This window comes from Odocoileus virginianus, chromosome 25 (genome assembly GCF_023699985.2).
Source record: "Odocoileus virginianus isolate 20LAN1187 ecotype Illinois chromosome 25, Ovbor_1.2, whole genome shotgun sequence".
Lineage (NCBI taxonomy): Eukaryota > Metazoa > Chordata > Mammalia > Artiodactyla > Cervidae > Odocoileus > Odocoileus virginianus.
Window position 1 is genome coordinate 13,578,377 of NC_069698.1, and position 16,731 is coordinate 13,595,107.

At 48.2% G+C, this 16,731-nt stretch overlaps 1 protein-coding gene across 3 annotated transcripts in view; it reads left to right on the forward strand.

Annotated features, from left to right (window-relative positions):
• The first annotated feature begins 727 nt into the window (after nt 1-727).
• Nucleotides 728-16,731, forward strand: part of RIOX2 (ribosomal oxygenase 2) — a 32,185-nt gene continuing 16,181 nt past the window's right edge. For 2 of the 3 annotated variants that reach the window (XM_020879879.2, XM_070455024.1), the window contains exons 1-4: nt 728-804; nt 6,974-7,442; nt 12,737-12,856; nt 13,969-14,097. In XM_020879879.2, coding sequence (XP_020735538.2) covers nt 7,011-7,442; nt 12,737-12,856; nt 13,969-14,097 — 681 coding nt within the window. In that variant the 5' untranslated portion in view covers nt 728-804; nt 6,974-7,010. Of the gene's footprint in view, nt 805-6,973; nt 7,443-10,940; nt 12,857-13,968; nt 14,098-16,731 lie in introns of those variants that run through there. The other variant, XM_070455025.1, reaches the window with a different exon arrangement.

A 16,731-nucleotide genomic window follows, 5' to 3' on the forward strand; every position in this document is an offset into this window, starting at 1 on the left:
AATCATCTTAACAGAATGAAATAAGGACTTCCTTTGTGTCCCCTCTGGCTGTCTGGAGAGCAAAGATTTGCACAGGCCAGAGCACAGGTGAGCAGTCGATCCTCTGCCCACTGGTTCCAGGCCTCCCTGCCCAAAAGTCCTGATGAGTCAAAAGGAGTGTGTTGGGCCGTAGTTACTCAAATAATTCCTTTTTGTTCTTTGCTTTTACAGCCGGTCTCAAGAATTTCCAGTATCCTTTTTAAATCAGGATTCCCTCTCCGGGAGCAACATGATACAAATTACAGTTGACTTAGTACAAAGCAACACAGCGTAGCAGAGCGCCCCAAAGAAAGCCATGGAGAACCTGGACCACTAACTAGCTCCTTAAACTTGGGCAGCTCACTTCCCTCTTCCCGGCCTCAGTTTCTCCATTCATTAAAGGAACAGGATTGTACTAGATCATGTCCTCCCAGATCCTGAGCCTCATCCTCCACCAATCAAGAAAAGCCCTCAATTATTTCCTTTAATAGCAAAAAAAGAAATCTACGGGCGTGAACTCCGAACAGCCCTCCGCACCTAGACACTAGGATTGGCCCCTATCTCCGTCGGTTGGCCAGCCGGGAGGCCGGCTCAGAGCAGGATGGGCCGCTCCGAGCATGCGCGCACAGCGCCGCCCCGCCCCCGGCCCGCGCCGCCCCGCCCCCGGCCCGCGCCGCCTCGCCCCGCCCCCGGCCCGCGCCGCCCCGCCCCCGGCCCGCCCCGGCCCGCCCCCGGTCCGCGCCGCCGCTGTTCCGCTGGAGGCCTCGCGCAACTGGCTTGAATCCGGTGAGTGCATCCGTCCCGGCCTGGCGCCCGCCTCTAGGCTGTCTGGGGTGGTGCTCATTCTCCCGACGCCCAAGCGCGAGTGTGGGTGGAGCAAGATCCTGATGGGGGGAACCACAGGACTCGGGCTGGGAGCGTTGGTGCACCCCGGCCCGGACCGGAAAGCGCTGGTGGCCGCTGGTCCCGGGACGCGCGCGGGCGCGCTCTCCGATCCCCGGCACGCGGGTTTGGCGCCGCTCAGATCCGGGGTTAGGGTCTGGAGGGGCCTAGGCACTGAGAGAAGCCACGTGCTCGGCCGGTGGTCTCGAGACTGGACGAGCACACGAAAGTTCGCAGGTTTCGCAGCGAGCGTGATGCCCGCTTTCGCCCTCGTGGCCGGCGGTCTGGGAGCGCGGCCACCACGTGGGCTGTGCTCCCAGGCGGGCCTAAGAGCCCCGCGCTTTACCGCAGGGAAACCTGAAGTTCGGGCGGAGACAGCTGCCTTTTTCTCGCCCCACCCTGACTTTAAAATGACAGCCTTCCCTCCCAGTCATTCTTTCGTCACTGAATATTTCTAGAATAGGTCCCCGACTGCTGTTGGGTCATCCATCGGGTTAATGAGATCAGGTTGGTGGTTCACTGTGTTTTCAGGAAGTGTTGGCTTGGGGATCACAGACTTCGCTATCTCCAGTGCGTGCCTGCGTGAGTGGTCAGTCGTGTCCGACTCTTTGCGACCCCATAGGCTGAATCCACCAGGCTCCTCTGCCCATGGTTTCTGCAGGCAAGAATACTGGAGTGGGTAGCCATTCCCTTCTCCAAGGTATCTTCCCAACCCAGGGATGGAACCTGGATCTCCTGCATTAGCAGGCAGACTCTTTACCGCTGCACCATCTAGGAAGCCTCCTGACTACTCCGAAAATCAGCTGTCAATTCGGCGCCAGGCCTTTGATTTCACTGGGCTCATCTTTAAGTGGAAAAACCTGATTTATCAAGCTTCCACCATTGCTTGGATAGTTTTGGTCCTCAGCCCCCATCCATTGTAACAAGTCATGATTACTGAAATATATTAATGAGGTTCCATCCATTATTTCTAAGATAGAACTGAAACGATAAGTGCCAATCACTGCTTTAGGTCAATAGGAGAACTGCTTTTCCCTGTCTGTCTTGGTAAACATCCCTCCAGAGAAATCTTTTAGATTGGCCTAGGCAGCCTTGTTACAGGTGATGATTTATCATTTCTGTCAGCTTATTTGAGTGTAATTAACTGAGCTTGAGTTTGCCTGGATCTTCCGCTATGTTCAGTTCAGTTCAGTCACTCAGTCGTGTCCGACTCTTTGCGACCCCATGAATCGCAGCTCGCCAGGCCTCCCTGTCCATCGCCAACTCCCAGAGTTTACTCAAACTCATGTCCATCGAGTCGGTGATGCCATCCAGCCATCTCATCCTCTGTCGTCCCCTTCTCCTCCTGCCCCCAATCCCTCCCAGCATCAGGGTCTTTTCTGGTGATTCAACTCTTCGCATGAGGTGGCCAAAGTACTGGAGTTTCAGCTTCAGCATCAGTCCTTTCAATGAACACCCAGGACTGATCTCCTTCAGGATGGACTGGTTGGATCTGCTTGCAGTCCAAGGGACTCTCAAGAGTCTTCTCCAACACCACAGTTCAAAAGCATCAAGTTTTCCGCGCTCAGTTTTCTTCATAGTCCAACTCTCACATCTATGTTAGTGGATCTAAAATTCCTGTGGATAACTTTTTTAAAAAAATTTATTGTTTTGTTTTGACTGAGTTACTGCAGGTTTCTGGGCTTTGGCTCCCAGAAATGCTAACTAAATAGACTTGATAAGGGGCCCAGAAATTTGCATACTAACAAGCTTTCCTGGTGATTTGACTACAGTCTGTAAGACAGAGGATGAGATGGCTGGATGGCATCACCGACTCGATGGACATGAGTTTGAGTAAACTCCGGGAGTTGGTGATGGACAAAGAGGCCTGGTGTGCTGCGATTCATGGGGTCGCAAAGAGTCGGACACGACCGAGTGACTGAACTGAACTGTAAAACTCAGCTCTGGAGATTAAAAGACACACTTCCGTCTCCTGGTTGGTGCCTCTCAGCTCTGAGAGGACTGGACTACCCAAGCTTGAGCTGCTATCATAAGAATAATCCCCACTGAACAAACCATCTGTTTTCCCCAACTCTGTTTTATGTAAGGCTTTTGAGATTTTTTGCCTCCAAAATTGTATCCAAAAGGTGAAAAAGGTGAAAAAAATATGCACTCAGCAAGTGTTTGAGGACCCCCTTACGTGCCCCGCTCTGTACTAGCTCTGGGAATGTGCAGATAGATGTCCTGCCTTAAGACTTCTGGTCAGTGACTATTACCATAGAAGAGAACGTTAGGGCACCTAAAAATATAAAGATTTTGTCTGTGTTTGCTGGCTGTAGAATGGGTATCAATATTGATTTTCTTGTAGAGTTTAATCCTTCTAATTGTTTAGATTAGTGGCTGTGTTTCATCTGTGGGCAGTTAGTAAAATATGAACCTTGAATCTTTTCTTTTGATTTAATATTTTTATACTTTAATGCTATGCTGCTGCTAAGTCGCTTCAGTTGTATCCGACCCTTTGCGTTCCCATGAAGTGTAGCCCACCAGGCTCCTCTGTCCACGGGATTCTCCAGGCAAGAATACTGGAGTGGGTTGCCATGTCCCCCTCCAAGGGATCTTCACAACCCCAGGGATCGAACCTGCCTTGGCAGATGGGTTCCTTACCACTAGCACCACCCGGGAAGCCTCTAATGCTGTAGTCAACTCAAATTGGAAACAGATGCTTTTTAAATGCTGGCTTTTTTTTCTCTTGTAGCTTTATAAAAATATTTACTCTTAACTTCTGTTTGGGTGGTCTGTGAGGTTTAGAGGCAGGCTTGTGTTGGCTGTATTTTTCCAAAGTATTCTCTTGTTTAGTTCCTATATTTCTTTCAAGGCACACCTTTTTTTTTTTTTTTTTAACTTTTTGCTCCTGAAATTGTGATAGAGCTTACTATTTTTGTGTGTTTAATGTGGTGGAGTATGTCATCTGTTCTCCTCTCGACCTCCCACAAGCTGTTAAAAAGAATGGTTGTCTTACAATATGGGTAATGTAAGAATCAGAGAAATAGTAAGTTTCTATTAGTAAGCCTAGTAACCTCTAAGCTAGGTTCCAATTAACTGAGCCTCAAATCATTTCAATATGAACACAGAGAAACAATAAATGATGTAAGTTTTGGCAGTAAAAGTAGTGAAATTCATATTCTAACAAAAGCATTTGTTATGCACTGTTGGGATTTATTTTGTTACTGATTGTGGATGGGAAAAATGCTTCAAGTGATCTTATTTTTGGCTGAAGTATTCTGCACACTTTGTTTCACCACACTTTCTAGTGAATATGCTTATACTGTGTTCGTATATTATGCTTAAACAAAACAAACCTTTTGTTTACATCTTCTTGCTGCTTGCATTCCTTAAATAAATTTTAAAGTGACCAATTGTGAGGGATAAGAAATGTGTGGCTGAATATGACATTGCTTTTTCATTACTGAGTACCTTTAATGACGTAGACCTTCTGAGGCAGCCTAACAGTTTTTAACAATTAAATGTGAGCAGTATGTCAGGGGTCCCTGAACCATCCCCTGGGCCAGTGGTTTGCTAGGACTCACAGCTAATTTATTACAGCAAGTGGAGACCAAGCGGCTGCAGCAGCTAGTCGTGACAGCAGGTGTGAAATGCTGCCAGCCAGGGGAGCTCATTAGATGTTCAGTGTCCGGGGGCTTTTACTGGGGGCTCATCATGTAGATACCTCTGCCTGGCCTATCATCACATATCATCACACTGTTTGTCCAAAGAGCGTAGTCACAGTGAGTCCTCTTTTCAGCTAGTGGTGTTAGGAACACTTCTGAAATCGAGGTTCCCAGCCCAGACATCTGCACATGCTGACTTTCAGGGGATAGTGCATACGTGCATGTTCAGTCGTGTCCAACTCTTCGGAACCCATGGACTGCGGCCTGCCAGGCTCCTCTGTCCATGGAATTTTCCAAGCAAGAATACTGTAGTGGGTTGCCGTTCCCTCCTCCAGGGATCTTCCCAATCCAGGGATTGAACCTGGGTCTCCCACATTGCAGGCGGATTCTTTCCCACCGAGGCACCAGGGAAGTCCTCAACGGGTGGTAGGTAGCTCAGTTTTGCAAAAGCAGTGCTCTTCACCCAGTCTGTTTTCACTTGTCATTGTATTTCTACCTCACTTCTCGGCTCCAAGTAGCAGCAGTACTTTGTCTTATCAAAGTTGTGATTCCTCAGTTGAGAAAGCAAACTGATCTGTTTAACTTAAAAAGAACAGGAAGTCCCCCCCGGAAAAACGCTTAAGCCCTTACTCTTCCATGCAAGCTTTTAGTATCAATTTGTATTGTAAACACTTGGTCCTGTGTTCCCTATCAAAACCACTTGATCTTTTGAAGGAACTGTTTGTGGGCACAAAATTTAGAAGCTAAAATGAGGCCACTAGTGAGTTCTACACAGTAGTGCCTCCTTACCCACGGCTGATAATGTTTTAAGGTCCCCCAAAGATGCCTGAAACCACGGGTGGCAATGAAGTCTATATGAACTGTGCATTTTCCCTGTTCATAGATAGCTATAATAAACTTTAACTTATGAATTAGGCACGGTAAGAGAATATCCGAATTGCCAGCATCATTACTCGTGCACTTTGGGGCCATTATCAAGTAAAATGAGGGTCATGTGAGCACAAGCTTGATACTGAGGCAGTCGATCTGATCAGCAGGATGGCCACTAAGTGACTAATGGGTTCATATACTAGACAAAGGGATTAACTCTAAGTTTATTTTCTAGATTTATCCTGAATTTATCAATTATAAGTTTGTAGATTATTGTTGCAGTGTGTAACGTGTTCGGGTAGGTACTTCCCAGACCAGACCATTAATTCTTCTCAGCCCACAGTGTAGCTGAAATATGCTTAGTTATCATGACAGAAGAGCAGAAAATTCTTGATAGCCCAACAGCATAGGAAAGCATAACATTTATAAATAAATTACCAGTCTTTGGGAAAAACTTTTTTTTTTTAATAAGCACAATGCTTCTTAATCTTTTTTGGGGGATGGGGGCTTTTTTAAGAATCTGGTAGAAGCAGTGGACCCTCTCCCCCAGAAATAAAGGTGCTTAAAATAGAGTTTTGCTGTTTCAGGGAACTCCTATAGTTGAAGTGTTATTCTTGAAATCCAGATGAAGGGCCCCTGTGTGTAAATGTGACAACAGCTGTGGCTTGGTCTTGCCGTCGGAAGGTCGATCCTCTTGCTACTCAAGTGTGGTCTGTGATCCAGCATCATTACCTGTGGGCTTGCTGAAGATGCAGAATCTCAGTCCTGCCTGAGACCTGTGCTCCCTGGGGATGTGTGCGCACCTGGAGGGGGGAGGGCTGCGTTGGACGTTAATGATGTTGCCATTTTAGTATGCCTTATTTTAGTTAAAAAGTTACAACTTTTTAAAAGCCGTGGGATATGACTGTCTTTACCCTTCCCTTTCAGTGTCTAATTTTTTGTTTTATTTTTTTAATGGGATGTTTCTGATGAAGTGGCAATTTTCAGGAGTGAGCGGAGGTTTGAAGTGAGGCAGTCCAGGTGCTTGATTTGAAGACTCGGGAGCGGGCAGTGCCTCGCTCTCGCCAGCAGGTGGCGCCACTGGCCCAGGTGGCCCGCGGGGCGGTGGCTAGGAGCGCTTGGCTGTGGGCGGCTCTTGATTGAGTCAAGTGTTTATGACTCGGTTGCATCTAATTAGATTTGGGACCTGGTGCTGATTAAAGCCAAATTTTAAGATTGACTTTGCTGTGTCAATGGCCACAGGCCAAAACCGTGACTAGAAACTGCTGAGATAGTTGCATCATTTAACTTGGGCTAATTATGCCTCAATAAGTAATGAATTCCATGACTTAGTGCTTGGGTGCAAGGAAGCAGGCTTCCCTTTCTCTGTGCTCTGCGTGGTGTCTGAGGCCGAATCATACCCTGGAAGAAATGGTCTTGGCTTCAGGTTGTATGTTGATCCTGGAGGAAGCGGCCTTGAGTTAGGAGGAATGCACACGAGTCGTGCCGGTCACGTGTACGTGGTCCTCTGACACTGGCCCCGGGAAAACCTAAACACATGGGTCTTGTTCTGACAGGTTTGCACTTCCTCACTGCCTTGTCTTGAAGACAGCGATGCCAAAGAAAGCAAGGCCTGCAGGGGATGGGGAGGAAGAAGGGCCTGTTCCTAGGCAGGCGAAGGTGGAGGCAGCCTCTGGCCCTTCTTCCCCTTTGGACTTCGACAGCCCCAGTGGCCTCTTTGAAAGTTTCATCGCGCCCATCAAGACAGAGACGTTTTTCAAGGAATTTTGGGAGCAGAAACCCCTCCTCATCCAGAGAGACGACCCTGCGTTGGCCATGTACTACCAGTCCCTGTTCAGGCTCTCTGATCTGAAGAGTCTGTGCAGCCGGGGGATGTACTACGGGAGAGACGTGAACGTCTGCCGCTGTGTCCACGGGAAGAAGAAGGTTTTAAATAAAGATGGCAGAGTGCACTTTCTCCAGCTGAGAAAAGATTTTGATCAGAAAAGGGCCACAATTCAGTTTCACCAACCTCAGAGATTTAAGGTAACAGGCTCTCCCAGGGGCAGAGTCCTCGTGTGTATCAAAGTACTAACATTTGGCCACGGATCAGCTTAGGGGTAAATCCGTTTTGGTGATGATTAGTCTCCTGCCAGTTTCACAAGGGCCAGCACCTGTTTGGTCTTCAAATGCAGTCCAACTTCAGTGATTTTTTTTTTTTTTAATGTTCCCTTTTGGTTGAACGGTTAGAATCTGCAACAGTTCAGGGTGGACACGGTTCGCTGTCATTGAGCTGCAAAAAGTAAATTATATTGCAGGTTTATAAAGTTTGTTAAAGTGACATTACACCTCCAGGAGTATTTCTGTGGGCTGGGTTTTGTTTTGATCCATAGTGGACATTTCTTTTTGGATTGTTTCCTCACCGTAATGTAAGGCATGATAGCATCAAGGTGATCATTTTATTCTTGAAGTTGCCTCCCTCTGCTGCCCACATCTTGTTAGCAGAGGCTTCCAAGCAGTGACCAGACCATGTACTAGACCATTTATGGAAGAGACTTCACCCTTGTTGACAGCCCCACCAGGCTGGCTCTGAGAGTAGGTCCTGGAACTCCTGAGATGGGTGGGGGTCAGTCGTGGAGGGTAGCTTGGATTTCACTACTGACCCACCTTTTATTTATTCTTTATCAGTGATTGACATTTGAGAAATAATCTGCTTCTGTGCCCAGTCTCTGCGTTTATAGAACGTGGATTTAGGATGAGCTAATCTGCTCTCTTAGTTGTTCAGTCGCTAAGTTGTGTGTCTGACTCTTTGTTGTTGCGACCCATGGCCTACAGCACTCCAGGCTTCCCCGTCCTTTGCTGTGTCCTAGAGTTTGCTCAGACTCATGTCTGTTGAGTGATGCCGTCCAATCATCTCATCCTCTGTTGCTCCCTCTCCTCCTGCCTTCAGTCTTTCCCAGCATCAGGGTCTTTTCCAGTGAGTCAGCTCTTCCCATCAGGTGGCCCAAAGTATTGGAGCTTCAGCTTCAGCATCAGTCCTTCCAATGAATATTCAGGGTTGATTTCCTTTAGGATTGTCTGGGTTGATCTCCTTGCAGTCCAAGGGATTCTCAGCATTCTTCTCCAGCACCATAATTTGAAAGCATCTCTTAGATGTTTGAGATTTTTACAGGACAGCTGTGCAACAATTGAAGGCCCTTTCTGAGTTTTAGAAAAAAAAGTCTTATCCCTGTCCAGAAATCCCCCCCTGTGACCCTTAGCTGAGTCAGAATGCCAGCTTTGAGGAGGGGGAGAGCAGCGTGTCCGGTCCCACACTGAGGTGGCTTCTGGCTGCATGGCAGCTCCTTGGACTCTGTCATCAGAGCGCTAGTAATGCTTGTCATTATAGATCTTGAGGTGCCTTATTAGATCCATTAGGCCTCCCTCATCTGCGAATGCCTTTCCCTTGTCTGTAGGATTTTGTACTATTTGTATTCTGGATAAAGTACAAGTACTCTTAGACTTTTCAGTACAGGTCCTCATTCCAGATGGTCCATCTTGGGCAGTCATGAGCCGCTGAAATGTCCCTGGGATGCCACCCCTTTGGGCATTCTACCTGAAAGGAATTTATAAATCGCTTGCAGACCAAGTCATGATTTGCATTCAGAATATCTGTACATTGTGGTACTTCCCTCTGAGCTAGTCCTTGACTCTTTGCTTGGCTAGAAGTAGCACTTACAAAAAAAAAGTAGTTTTTAGATACTGAAGAACTATGAATAGAAAAGATCAGTGATGCTGATTACATGTAATTTGTTCGCAGACCAGTAGAAAATTATTGTTTGGCATGTACGTGGCGTCCTCTGTGGCTATCATTTTCTGCTTAAGTGCTGCACACTTCTCTTCCCCAGTTTCAAGTGGCCAGGACTGTTTCCTTTGCCCTGTTGACTCAGCTCTTTAAGTCATGTTTCTTAAAGCAGGAAGGATGAGCTCTCCCAGTTTCAACTCAGCCCCCAGGCTAGGCTGATTATTTGTGGGGTGCTTTTTTTAATTATTTACTTTATGTTTGGCTCCGCTGGTTCTGCGTGGCGATGCAGGCTTTTGTCTCATTGCAGTGGGTGGCGGCTTCTCGCAGCGAGAGGGCTTCTCATTGTGGCGGCATCCTGATTATTTGTGGGGTGCTTTTTTTAATTATTTACTTTATTTTTGGCTCCGCTGGTTCTGCGTGGCGATGCAGGCTTTTGTCTCATTGCAGTGGGTGGCGGCTTCTCTTTCTTGCAGCGCGAGGGCTTCTCATTGTGGCGGCTTCTCTTGTTGTAGAAGATGGGTCCTAGGGCACAGAGGCTTCAGCAGTTGTGGCTCCAGGCCCCAGAGCACAGGCTCAGTGGCTGTGATGCCCAAGCTTAGTTGCTCTGCGGCACATGGGACCTCCCTGGATCAGGGATGGAACCCATGTCTCCTGCATTGGCAGGCAGATTCTTTACTACTGAGCTACCAGGGAAGCCCCGTTTGTGGGTTTTTTTTTCCCCTCTGACCTTCCACCACCAGAACTTGAGAAATCTATAAACTGCTGGAGTTCACTCTCTACACAGGAAGCTGGGTTCTGAGTATTATAATGTGAGCAGATTTAGTGTTGTGTGTGTTTACTAATGGACATACTGATATCAGGATAGAGAAGTCTAGAGGCAGTTCCTCATTGTCTGGGTTGAAGGACTCGGAATCAGCACTTTCTCAGTCATGCCACAGAATGGGCACAGCTTATGAGTCTAGTTAGTCTGGAAATGAGTGAAGCGGTAACCAGAGAGTCCCCACCTGCTTTGGGTTATCTGTGTATCAGGAGTCCAGATGAGTTAACCAAACATTTACACATGTTCAGTTTTGAATCTTCCAACACACATTTGAAATAACTGAGGCCGTCACTGTGGTCTCCACTTTACATGAAAGAAATGAGTTCACAGTTGTGACTTACACAGCTAGGAAGGAAAGACTTCTAACTGCAGAATTAAAACCTGTTCCGAACCATGTATCTAAAGATCCTCCCTGAAATGGAGTTGGGCTTTTGGCATGCTTGTTTTCACCTTTCTTTAGGTATTAATGTGGGCTTCTGGTCTTGACCATTGTATCCAGCTGATTCTGCAGGAAGGTCGGTGCAGAGGAGAGGGCCTCCCCCGCTCGCCTTTCCGTCGTTCTGGGGTCCTCCTTGGGCAGCTCCAGACACAGCTGGGGGACCAGGGTCAAAGGAGATAGGTTTCAGGAGCCTTGTTTGTGCCTAAGTCAGCGCTGTGACGCTGTGACACTCATACACTGTTGTACAGTTGAAACAGAATTTGAGATAGTTTTACGCTGTTTCCACAGTCTTCAAGTGGGAGTCCTCCTTTCACGGATGAAGAAGTTGAAGTCATCTAGCTTGTAACTACAACCTGAACTGAGATGGGTTGACTCCAGATCTCTTTCTAGTGGGCCACACTTGGCAGATTGAGAATCTAAAAGTGAAGTGAAAAACTTGTACAAATGATAGGGTTTTCTGTAACCTTTAAGAAGAAGGAGACATGTGCTTCTTAATTGTAGACCCAGAAACTTCAGCTGGGAGCCATAAAGACACCCATATGGGACTCAGGCCATCAGCGATAGATGCAGAGAGAGCCAGTTACTGTACAAATGTGATTACACATCCTGCTGGCCGCTCCCAGGTGAACATTAGATTGCTTGGGAGAGCTGCGAACTCTTTGGAGCTCTTCAGGTGCCATTAAATTATTCTTCTTGTGTTAAACACAAACCTTGAGCTCTATATGTAGAGTAGCTCAATGGCTTATATGGAAATGTCTCCCAAAGCTTGTTTAATGCTGACCCAGTTCTTTCCCACGTGGTATTTTTAATTTTTTTTTTCATTCCAGTAGGTAAGATTGACTTCTAAGCTGTGGCCATTGTTTACTCAGCAAATCCTTTCAATATCTTCTGTGTGCCAGGCACTGCATGTGTGGATGCTTAAAAGTTGGGCTTCTGCAGTGTTCTTTGCAGGCGATTTTTCTTTACAGTAGCGTCGTGGTTATGGGGGTGGGCTCCTTAGCCAGACTGCATGAACGTGAACCCTGGATCCACCGTTGGCATGCCTCCTTCCTCGTCGGCGTGGATGGGCACCCACAGGGTGATGGTACCCACCCCGAGGGAGGGTTGCTGGGAGGGCCGTGTCACTGAAGTAGGTGAAGCCTGGCGCACAGAAAGTGCGGATCCCCACGCGGCCGGCTCTGCCTGTCTTTCCCCTTGCCCGGGACAATCAGGTTTCCTTCCCGAAGGAGTATGTGGCTCCTGGCTGGGTCCCTCAGTCTGACGGGGGTCCTGGAGAGCTAGTTAGTGACCGGAGAGAGGGGAGTGTTCCTCGCCCCCCGCCCGCTGCCTGGCCCCCTTCCCAGCTGGTCATTTCGGCCCCCTTTGCTCTCAGGACCCTTTCGTCAGGCAGTTCCCAGACCCACACCCGTCATCTTGCCTGAACTTCAGACCTAGCCAGCCGGCACACGGGGGTCTTAGCAGCTCATATGTAGCATGTTTTTGCCCCCCGAACTCATTCTTTAGCAGATCTTTCCCACTTGAGTGGTGCTGGGAGTTAACTGCCTTCGTCAGAACCCCCAGAGTATCTCCCTCTCAGCCTGCCCACTCCCAGGCCGCTGCCATCAGGGCGCCCTGCGGGGCTGCCCGCCAGGCACACCCTGACTTTCACGCTTCTCCCTCGTCTCCCGCACTCCGATCATCCCCGCCTGCGCTGTTGCGTCTGTCGCTTCCCCACCTCCACCCCTTGCTTTTTCCCACAGTCCAGTCTCCTCCAGGCCGTAGCCAGGCGGCCCTTCCGTAAGTGTGAATGGGGTCGTGTGTCGTCTGGTTGAAGTCCTCTGTGGCTCCCTGTCACCTCCGCCTGGCCGTGCTCGCGACAGAAGGCCCCTGAGGGCAGAGGTGCGGCTCGGTCACCGCCGGGCCTCCAGGTGGCGCTAGCAGTAAAGACCCCGCCTGCCAGTGGCAGCCCCCTCCAGTCCTCCTGCCTGGAGAAGCCCACGGACGGAGGAGCCTGGGGGGGCTGCGGTCCACGGGGTCGCGAAGAGTCAGACACGATGGAGCGACTTCCCTTTCACTTTTCACTTGCATGCACTGGAGAAGGAAATGGCAACCCACTCCAGTGTTCTTGCCTGGAGAATCCCAGGGACGGGGGAGCCTGGTGGGCTGCCGTCTGTGGGGTCGCACAGAGTCGGACACGACTGAAGCGACTCAGCACAGAGCATAACAGCTGTGCAGTAAAACTTGCTGAGCGGACAGGAACAGGCTCCTTCCTCCTGACGCGTTTTCCTCTCCCCCTCCCTCCGCTGTGGCTTCTTGAGGACGCGCTCTGGAGGATCCAGGAGAAGTTGGAGTGCTTCTTCGGCTCCTTGGTGGGCTCCAACGTGTATATCACCCCGGCGGGAGCCCAGGGCCTGCCGCCCCACTACGATGACGTCGAGGTGAGAGGGGATCTGCCCGGCCGCGGGACGAGGGGGTGGCCGCCCAGCCCGGGGAGGTGGGGTTGTCGGGGCTGAGCGCTCGGTCCATCAGGTCCGGGCCCACCCTTCCTGTGTGTGCTCCAGAGAGCCTGACCTCCCTCACCGGGATGTTGGACCAAAATTAACCCCACTGAACTGGTTTCCTGCTCCTTTGGGAAGGGGAGAGATGGTTTATTTACAAATATAAAGAGCTGCACATTCCTCCGAAACATGTATTAATTGAATTTTCTACAGAGACGTGTGATTGGATTTTTTTTTTCTTTTAATTTCACAGTTTAATAAGGTGAGGTCACAAGTGTTCCGTACATCTGCTTTTATTTTGTCCTTTTTCTGTAGCTGCCAAAAATATATGCTTTTTTCCATTTGTGAAAATCTTGGGGCCGCTTAAATGAAGGTCATGGTTTCGCTTAAGCACTGGCGCCTTGACGGATGTTGATTTCACTCTCGTCTTGCTGCCAAGAAAAGTTAACTCTTGGGCTTAGGTATGTCGTAGTTTTATTTTTGTACTGATGCATTCTGTGAACACACAGATAGTAGGAAATAAAAACCTCTTTTTCCTCTTGAGAGCAATTTGATATCAATCCATTTTCCAAAAGTTTTTTTTTTTTCCTTTAATATTTCTGACAGGAGTTTAAAACATCTTTGGTTGAATGAAGAATAAAAACTTGACATTTTCCTATGTGCCAGGGATTATCTTCAGGGTTTTGGACACTCAGTAATATCTGAAGCTTGGCTTTTCCCTCAGAGATTATGGGCTTCCCGCCGTCTGATGGAAGATTTAGAGGCATGAATAGTGGGATAGATCATGGGATATAAAGAACTCAGCGAGGCTTTTAGGGAAGTGAAAGGAATGACCAGACTTCCAGTGTCAGAGTTCACGGTCACCTGTTTTTAAAAAGTGAATGCCAGTGGTGGCAGCTTTTAAGTGTGGAACGAGATGTATCTGTGACCTTTACTTTTATTGTTTTATATCAGAGCTGTGATTTGGTTGAGCCCTGGGAGGGCCAGCGCCCCAGAAGCCTCGTGAGCAGCGTGGGGCTCTCTGACACTCCGGGGTCCTATGTTCCCTGTAGGTGTTCGTCCTGCAGCTGGAGGGGGAGAAACGCTGGCGTCTGTACCAGCCGACGGTGCCTCTGGCGCGTGAGTACAGCCTGGAGGCCGAGGACAGGATCGGGAGGCCCACACACGAGCTCACACTCAAGGTACGGGCCTGCCAGCGTGCGCGCCAAGCTGGGCTTGAGGTTTGCGTTTGTGTAACGGTCCCCCGGGAATGTGTCCAGGAGTTTGGGGGCTCCCATTCCAGGTGGCCCCTCGGGGGGGCCTTGGAAGGAGACCTAGTAGTTTATACTTGCAGATGTGAGCTGAGGAAGCGTCTCCATATGCTGAGTCCAAAAGGAATGAATCATGAATATGGTAACCACGGAGTTTTCTGGAGTGAAAGTGGAAGGCATGGCCTTGGGCAGCTTCTCCAGATCTAAGGCAGTGGTCACCGCTGGGTGGTAGGTTGCTTGAGGAGAGCACGGTCAGCGACCCCTCAGTTTTTCTTGCTTGTAAAATTCGGGCACCCCATTTTCCTCCTGACTGCAGTAGACCCTCTGCACCCCTTTCCTCCTGCATGTATTGGTCAGAAGGGTCATCATGAAGGCTCTTGAGGGGACCTTCCCCAGATAACCAGGCGGCCTGAGCATGTGCTGGTTTGCTGGCATCTTGCTGCTGAGAAAGTGTGTCCTTGAGCAGTTAGCTGGGTGGGATCACAGCCAGTCACCAGCAGGTCAGGGTGTTGAGAGCAAAGTCTAGGATAAGAATAGCAAAGTCTAGGATAACTGTGTAACTCAGTTTTACAACTTTTCCTACAAAACTTAATTTCAACAAAATTTAATTTCCTTCAGTGGTAATAATAGTTAATTTAAATCATTCCAAAGATTTTAACCAAACTGATGGACTTGCATATGGTTGTTTTTGTAGTTCTTACATCTTGAATTTACACTTGGTATCTAATTCTTTTTTTTTTTTCATTTTAAATTATTTACTTTTGGCTGCACTGGGTCTTCATCACTTTGTGCTGGCTTTGTCTAGTTCCAGCGAGCGGGGGCCGCGCTCTCGTTGCAGTGCATGGGCTTCTCATTGCGGTGGCTTCCCTTGTTGCGGAGCTTGGGCCCCAGGTGCGTGGGCTTCAGTAGCTGGAGCACGTGAGCTCAGTCATTGTGTGGTGCATGAGCTTAGTTGCCTTGCAGAATGTGGGATTGATTCCAGCTTGAGCTTCGTGCAGCCCGGCATTTTGCATGATGTACTCTGCATATGTGTTAAATAAGTAGAGTGATAATATATATAGCCTTGACACAGGGGTTGAAACTGTGTCCCCTGCATTGGCAGGCAAATTCTTAACCATTTTGCCACCAGGGAAGCCCCTCTGATTCTTATTCAGTGTCTTGTGGCTTCTTGATTTTAAAATCTCTGCCTGCCTGCCATAACTGGGGAAAACTCCCTGTTTATGATGATGTCGTTCAGTCGGTCAGTCTTGTCTGATTCTTTGGGACTCCATGAACTGCAGCATACCAGGCTTCCCTGACTCTCTCTTGAGTTTGCTCAAACTCATGTCCACTGAGTCGGTGTTTCCATCCAACCATCTCATCCTCTCCTGCTCTGTCATCCCCTTCTCCTCTGTCTTCTGTCTTTCCCAGCATTAGGGTCTTTTCCAATGAGTCAGCTGTTCACCTCAGGTGGCCAAAGTATTGGAGCTTCAGCATCAGTCTTTCTAATGAATGTTCAGGGTTGATTTCCTTTAGGATTGACTGGTTGGGTCTCCTTGCAGTCCAAGGGACTCTGAAGAGTCTTCTCCAACAACACAGTTCAAAAGCATCAGTTCTTTGGCGCTCAGCTTTCTCTATGATCCAACTCTCATATTCGTACAAGACTACTGGAAAAACCACAGCTTTGAATATATGAACCTTTGTTGGCAAAGTGATGTCTCTGCTTTTTAATACGCTGTGTAGGTTGGTCATAGCTTTTCTTCCAAGGAGCAGGCGTCTTGTAATTTCATGACTGCAGTCACCATCGCAGTGATTTTGGAACCCAAGAAAATAAACTCTGTCACTGTTTCCATTGTTTCCCCATCTATTTGCCATGAAGTGATGGTACCGGATGCCAAGATCTCACTTTTTTGAATGTTGAGTTTTATACCAGCTTTTTCACTCTTCTCTTTCACCTTCATCAAGAGGCTGTTTAGTTCATCTTCACTTTTTGCCATAAGGGTGGTGTCATCTGCATATCTGAGGTTATTGCTATTTCTCCTGGCAATCTTCGATTCCAGCTTGAACCTCATCCAGCCTGACATTTCGCATGATGTATTCTGCATGTAAGTTAAATAAGCCGAGTGACAATACATAGCCTTGACATATTCCTTTCCCAATTTTGAACCAGTTCATTCTTCCATGTCCACTTCTAACTGTTGCTTCTTGACCTGCATACAAGTTTCTTAGGAGGGAGGTAATGTCTGGTATTCCCATCTCTAAGAATTTTCCACAGCTTGTTATGATCCACACAGCCAAAGGCTTTAGTGTAGTGAATGAAGTAGAAGTAGATGTTTTTATGGAATTCCTTTGATTTTTCTGTGATCCAGCGGATGTTGGCAATTTGATCTCTGGTTCCTCTGCCTTTTCTAAATCCACCTTGTACATCTGGAAGTTCTCGGTTCATGTACTGTTGAAGCCTAATGTGAATGATTTTGACCATTGCCTTGCTAGCTTGTGAGATGAGTACAATTGTGCAGTAGTTTGAATATTCTTTGGCATTGCCTTTCTTTGGGATTGAAATGAAAGCTGACCTTTTCCAGTCCC